Source organism: Liolophura sinensis, chromosome 5 (assembly GCF_032854445.1).
Source record: "Liolophura sinensis isolate JHLJ2023 chromosome 5, CUHK_Ljap_v2, whole genome shotgun sequence".
In the NCBI taxonomy this organism is placed as follows: domain Eukaryota; kingdom Metazoa; phylum Mollusca; class Polyplacophora; order Chitonida; family Chitonidae; genus Liolophura; species Liolophura sinensis.
In genome coordinates this window covers 7,441,161-7,448,588 of record NC_088299.1, presented here as the reverse complement: position 1 = coordinate 7,448,588, position 7,428 = coordinate 7,441,161, and the positions used below count along the sequence as shown (strand labels likewise).

Here is a 7,428-nt window from a genome sequence, read left to right as displayed (position 1 = left end):
CGCCGGAGAGGAAGCCAGCATAAGATTGAGACTTGAACTCACAGCGACCACATTGGTGAGAGGCTTCTGGGTCATTACGCTGCGCTAGCGCGGTAACCAACTGAGCCACGGAGGCCCCTATTGAGTGTTCAATTTGTTCGGTTATGAAAGATCACAGAGTGTAAAACCAGAGCGGTGACAACAGTGTGAGAGTTGGCTAAAGGGTCACACGTAACCGATGAAATCGGGCCTCTTGTCAATTTACCTCATCTAGAATTTTATCCTCAGTGTTAATGTATAAATACAGATCGATCTGTATAGATGTTATACACAATATTTTAACTCAGATAATGTTCCTTTTTTTTCACAGAAACACAACCCGGACGTTATTTATATTTTACTCACATTGCGAAAGGCACATGCGCGTTTGATGGGGAAGAGCTAATGCCCCGGTGGAAAAACTGGGCGGATCTTTTCATAACATAGCTACATATCTCCATAATCTGGGGTTGGAGTGATCCCGGGCAAGATAACTCTGTCAGTGTGTTGTTATCTAAGGGACGTATCATTGCACAGGCCAACGTGTGACCAAGTCATAGTTCAGTATGTGAAAATACATATTGTCTCACAGATAGAGTTATCAGCCGAGGGTGATGCCAAAAACTATGTCTGCCACTTTGGACCCAGGTGATTTATTTACATCTACGTCATAATAGAAGCTTTGTCAGCTGTTCCGGGGTTGTGTAGGCCTATGCAGTTGTCAGTAGAATGTCGAGCGTTGAATACACGCGGATATAGACTGGCTTTATAACGTGTCAGAAAATAGACCATGCAAAGCCCGGTTTAGGCGGTGATATGGTTTTAAGCTCAGTCAAGTGTACTGCGTTTGTGGACTTTTTTACACAGGAAGTTTTAGTTGTCAAAGTGCCAATACTATTCGGTAGAAATCTAAAGCAGCCAGTTGACTAACAGGAGAACTTATGTGTGTATGGACGCCTGAATTAACGTCTTCACGGGCACTGTCCGACCTGTGAACTGATATTGCGACATATACAGCCCCAGTGGAGTTATACAGTATCCACTACCAGCCCCGTGTGTAAGCACATTCGCACTTAAAAGCTGTTACTCTAAATGACTCAAACAGGCATTAGGCCTACACAGCCCAGCACTATACTGCGGCTCGGTGAGCAGATGGCGGGTCACGCTCAGAGCGGATATATTAGCAGATATGTTCAATGCCCAGTTCGTCGTTGAGGCTTAGCTGAACAACATGGCTAGAATGGTTCAATTCTTCTTTTTAGTAATAACACTACTGATTTTGATGACTGGAGGGCAAGGAAGACTGTATCCCCATGGAAGACCGGAGAATTCACAACGATAGGACCTTCTAATGTGACGATAGCTGATTCGACCAACGTAACTCATGTGAAGATCGAAGGCTTAACGTTCTGGATCGAATCCAGGGATGTCATGACTTATATGGACGAAGAAAACCACGGTGCTTCTAAACTATTCCGTAAATTGCTCAGTTCTGCCCTTGGACAACTATGACTTCGAGGTCAGAGTAACTGACAGTACTGTTATCAGCATAACGATAGTGAAACCATCAATCACCAACGATGTTGTTGTTGAATGTACCCAGAAGGCTGGGAATGGCGGCACATTATCAGGGAGTATCGCGGTTACTATGGAAGGACGTTTACCGGGACGCTCGCTTCTTATTATAGACGCTGTGTCGAAGAATACCACAGGTCCATTAAACCCATTTCAAATATCAGCGAAAAATACCTCCAGCACAGAATACCAGTACTTTAGTAGTGGCAATGTGTCACTGGCTCATTTACTACCGTTTGCTACATCAGCCGCCAACTCGTCGGACGTAGGGCAGGATTATTTTCCCGCGAAGCTACACGTTATTTGCATGAAGAAGCAGACAGCCTTGGATACTGTGTTCAAGGCACTGATGGTGTTATTCTTGATTTGTCTTATGGTTGCAATGGGTTGCAAAACAGAACTGCAAGTGCTGAGGGAGGTTTGGCACAGACCCATCGCTCCGCTCATTGGGCTCGCTTGCCAGTTCTTCCTTATGCCTCTGGTAAGTCATACATTTAGAAGACTGTGTATTGTACATACATACTGGAGCAAGACGGGATTACGGTAATAAATCAATGACAGAATAGCCCCGATAAGAAATATACAATTGCGTTCGTTAGGCAACGAATTTTAAATACGAGAGACTGCCACTTCATAGTGTGTTTGGGTCACAAGGAAGTTACACTGTATGTTTATTATAAATATCTGATTTAATGTCCATTTCAGAAAATTGTAGGCAGTCATCGGAAGGATAGGGCTGTAAACACCGATGATTAAACAGCCGCAGTGTGTACAATTTTAAGATTCCCCCTTGTATTCCTTTTGCGTAAGTACTTTCAAGTTTTGAGTTGATGTGTTCGTGTAGGAATGTTTATATTGTTGTTGTTGTTTACAGATAGCATTTGGCTTAACCATGGCAGTGCACTTCCCCTCGGAGACGATGGCCCTGGGGTTTTTCGCCTGTGGCTGCGCACCCGGAGGAGGAGCCAGTAATTTCTATGCTTACCTCCTAAACGGGGATGTTTCCTTATCAGTTACCATGACGACCATAAGTAACATTGCAGCTATTGGTACGTTTTATTTATTTATTTATTTATAACATTTCATTAATTACTTTTATTGTGAATGACGTCGTCTAATATGGAAGTGCCTATAACCTAAACAACGTGGTTCACGAATCAGGAAAAGGTACGACCTGTGACCCCTGTAAAAGTGGCCCCTGGCCCAAAATGAACAGTTCTATGATCCCTGTCCATTTTCGTCTTACGAGAATAGTATGTGGTTAACTAGAGCAGAAAGAGAATAAAGTGTATAAAATATGAACACAGGGCCGGCTAGCTCTTATGCTGGGGTTAGTCCCACTTGACTCCTCCTTCTCTCCGATATTTTGATTCTACTCGTCAAAACTCATTCGTATACCAGCGGTAAACCAATATGGACGTTCCAGGTCAGTAATTGCAAGTCCAGTTATCAAAAAGACATATAGCACAAACCGCAAAAGAACTAAGAAAATATATGAATTAAGAAGTTAAGATGAAATCATGCAGTCAACAGTTTTCAATGATGTTGGAAAAACGAAAGACATGTTCCAGGCGACTGAGTGTAATTAGTATTCAAATCGTGTACCATGGTAGAATATCAGTTGTCGATAACAAAATATATATCTCAGTTGCGCTTTGATTACAAGTGTTCATATATCCAATGTGGCGATCTAATTCAACACGATGAATATACAGCCCCTAGCCCTGGATTATGCGGAACTAGATTCAATCATGAAGCATAGCGCCAGAGATTCTGGACGCTCTGTCCATGTCTACTTACAAGAGAATTATACTCATTGTATAACTGATGTCACTTCACTTGTAGTATCCTGGGATATAAGGTACAGGTGTTACTATGAATTCCCCAGGCCCATTTTTCACGAGCTGTGCGCCATTATTGTGCAATGCCTGCATATTTTATATCACATAATATATAAATATGAACAAGTCAGTTACACCAACAAGCGACAGCAGTGCGTAGGCACCTGATTATACATGACAGCTTGATGAGGCTACTATTTAAGCATTTACATAAACAGTTAGAATAAAACCCTTACTAAGGTAAATTGGCAAGAGGCCGTATTTCCCCGGTGCGTGTGATTATTTGCCAACTGTCACACTGTCTTCGCTGTTCTTGTGTTTTCTGTCTATACTGAGTCTTTCATAATGACACTTCCGAGTTGAAGGGATTGGAATTGAACAGGTTTATAAGTTTACTGAGCCATGGAGAGAAAAGTGTAATTACGTACTGTTCACAGCCATTTACACACTTTGAATCATACAGGTATATTTTTAGTTATGTAAGAGGGTGTTTAATTTGCTATTTTCTTATACGTTGACATGAAATGCTAAAACCCTTAGGTAAATTACAGTAAAGAAAGACCACGGCCTAGTTTCACAAAGGGGCGTACGATAGTTTTTATCGTACATTTGTCGTACGATGTTTTTGTGTCACTGTTACCGTACGATTGTCCTATATGTGCGATTATCGTACACGTACGACATTTTTGTAAAGCTGGGCCCAGATATGTACGGTTACGTGTGACCACTTCAGAACTATTAAACTGACAAAGCTGCTGTGGTTTTACTCCTTATGCTGTAATGTATGAAATTTGGAAACAAGAAAAACTGCTCGTGGTACCTAGAATATGTTCAAACACTAAGGTCAAAACACCTTGCCAGATTAAATCACCTAAACAGAACATTTCCTTGTCGTATCCGTTCGCCGCGATTAATATACGAATGTCTTTTTACAACCTTTTAGAAATTAGTTTTGCGAGTATTGGCATGACACTTCCATATTGGTTCGCGATTGGTGTACTATTATCTATCTCGATACTTAGAATGGAAGGTGGTGCCATGCAATTCCATTTTTTTGTTTCCTTCAGGTCCAAACGAATCTTGTCAGTATACAGAGGATTATATCTCCCCCTACCCAAAACATTCAAAACAGTAATGAAAAAATGTTATGTTTTTGAATCCATTGTTTACCGGGCAAGTGGCCGTGGTTCGTCTCGAGCTTTTAAGCCCGATCGCCTATATCATATATAATATAAACTGATACATTTATTTAAATGTTTGGCGTTAAACACCAATCAAATAAATACCTGTAGGCTTAATAAACCCCACTTTATAGGAGAAAAAAAACATAAATATAATGCCAAAATTAGATGAAAGAGCGTGAAAAGTTATTTGTGAATATGGTCTTTTGTATTTATTCGATTTTGTTCTTTCAGGATAAAGTGTATTTGAAAATATTTTTGTATAGTGGTTATTTGGGACCACCTCTTCGTATATTTCGTCTTTGCATAATAATGTTCTAAATAAGGATGTGATGCATGTCTAATAAACTTATGTGAATCTAAATCGTTTATATCCAAATACATGCATTTAATCTGATTGATGATAATATCTGTGAATATATTATATAAATATAAATGGGATCAAAAGCTGAACACATTTGTTAACTGAAAGGCCAAATCCTATAGTGCAAATAGAGTGTTACGTCCTCATTTACAGCATTAATACGTAAAGGCTATGAATACCAAGCGATGATCCCAAATAGCCACCGTACAAAAATTATACTCAAGTGTCTTTGGAAAAGATATTTGAACTGTATGATTTATGTTTTCTCCACCTTAAACTGCCACTAACAGTGAATACATGTACTCGTGTTTCTTTTGGAATATTTGACGGTGGAATAACATGGTTTTTCTTCTGTTAACAGGTACCTTTCCACTCTGGATCTTCACCTTGGGACGCTATGTCCTAAAAGACCACTCACAAATCAAGATTCCTTACGTCAACATAATCATTTCCCTTTTGATGATAGCCATTCCTCTGTCCATTGGAATTGCCTTGAAGCACAAGAGACCGACTCGCACTCAATCTTTGGTCAGGGTTCTGATACCTCTGACCATATTCCAGCTTGTAATCGTATCCGCCATGGGTGTCTACTTGAATATTTACATGTTCAAATTAATCACACCAGCGCTGTTAATTGCCACTTTTCTGCTGCCCAACTTGGGCTTTGTCATCGGTTTTATTTTAGCGCGAATCTTCAAGCAAAGCTGGAAATTTTCAAGAACTATCGCCATAGAGACTGGCGTTCAGAACATTGGCATTGCCTTCATCATGGTAATGTTCTCCTTCTCGCCGCCCGATAATGTCTTGGCGGGAATAGCTCCTGTGACGTCATCGATGATGACGTCAATACCCTTGTTGATAACCGCTGCCATTTACCACCTCTATCTACGGTTTTATGCCAAGAGAAAGTCAGCATCAGATGCTCACAGCGTCCATTTTCTAAAAGAGGACAGCTTGGAGCCATCCAAAACTGCTTCAAAGGAACTTGAAGTCGTTTGGGATAAGACTGTGATGGGATAATAATGATCGAGCTATACTAATATATATATTGTGTATACACTGTTTAAAAATCTCCAGGATCAAGTAGTTACCTTAAACTTAAGTCTTAACCTGTGATATTATACCGCTACTTAGATGTAAACTTACACGCTAATTATACAAGTTATACAAGTGTCATCAATGTTGAAGTCAACTTTCAAGTTATGAAGCAAAAGTTTGTATGGTAAAGTAAACTGTTTTGAAGTTACAGCTAAGCCTGGCTTTAGTCTTTTAAAGACAGTTCGGTGAGCCTGGGTCCAGAATCTAACGTGAATGAAAATTATGAGCAAATTTTACTTACATCATATTGTAGTATATTTATGATTATACCTCCATGTGTCACTCATCATCAGTTTTGGATTATACTTAAATGTTGTAGCTTGCCAATTTTGCGCATGACATAGGAACACCATTTTGAGGAAATAAAAGCTGTAAGAGACTTGTATGTATATATGTAAAAGTTAATAACTTTGATTATAATAAGGAGTCTTCAGTTTAATTATATTGGATTGTTTGATTGTTGTTCCCATGGGCGGAAAGGATTTGTCTCTGAACTTTTCAATTTTAAAATCGTTTAAGACAACTATGCAATGATGATATATTCTTAATCTGTTTTTATTATCTTGATAGTGTCTAGTAATGACTCATCGCACTGAACATGCAATAACGGACTGGCTATTTTTGAAGTAGTTCATTCTCTGTGTGGCTTGACACAAATGTCAAACATTCCTTGTAATTGTTTCAGAGAGATGAAGATAAAATATATTTTTTGCACTAATAATATCAGAATATGTATTTACGTATTTATTTATTTAGTTAGTTAGTTTAGTTTAGTACTAGGTTACATGCAATTATGGGGCCTTGCTAGCGAATCGATCTTTATTTTCTGTTTCTAAGTTTTCTGTGTTACTAAGCAGTTTTTTCCTAATCATGGATGATAGGTGATTCCACAATGCCAGTTTTTGCATAAATCTAAATTTTGATTTAATTTCATTTAAACACTTATTTTAACCCTAGAACTTAAGTTTGAGTGCAAGTTATAAGTGTTTCATTAAGACAAGTGTATCGCAATTTGAAGTTTCGGGGAAAAAACATCACGACACATTGAAAATTTCACGCCTGACAAGTTAAAAATAAATAAGTAAAAAAAAAATATTTTTTTAAAATAAATAATCAGTGTCTCTGGGGGTTGAAGCAACACACCTTCGGTCTGTTGTCGTCTCCATACCTGATCAAGAGAAGAAAAAAGGCTCCAAATTCTGATAAACACTACCAATCATAAATTGTGCCATATGCTCAGTGTCTTTTGAGGCATTTATACGATACGAGTTACGCAGTGTAGCTATCATACATGTGGATTTAATCTAAAATTGCTTACTTCATTTTGTATTTAACAAATAAAAATATACGT

At 38.8% G+C, this 7,428-nt stretch overlaps 1 protein-coding gene across 1 annotated transcript; it reads left to right on the top strand.

Annotated features, from left to right (window-relative positions):
* Positions 1–354: 354 nt before the first annotated feature.
* On the top strand, positions 355–6,798 carry LOC135465803 (ileal sodium/bile acid cotransporter-like). The gene is made up of 3 exons (XM_064743152.1): positions 355–2,074; positions 2,468–2,642; positions 5,341–6,798. Exons 1-3 carry the CDS (start codon positions 1,667–1,669, stop codon positions 5,997–5,999), a joined length of 1,242 nt encoding a protein of 413 aa, XP_064599222.1. The 5' UTR covers positions 355–1,666; the 3' UTR covers positions 6,000–6,798.
* Positions 6,799–7,428: the final 630 nt, after the last annotated feature.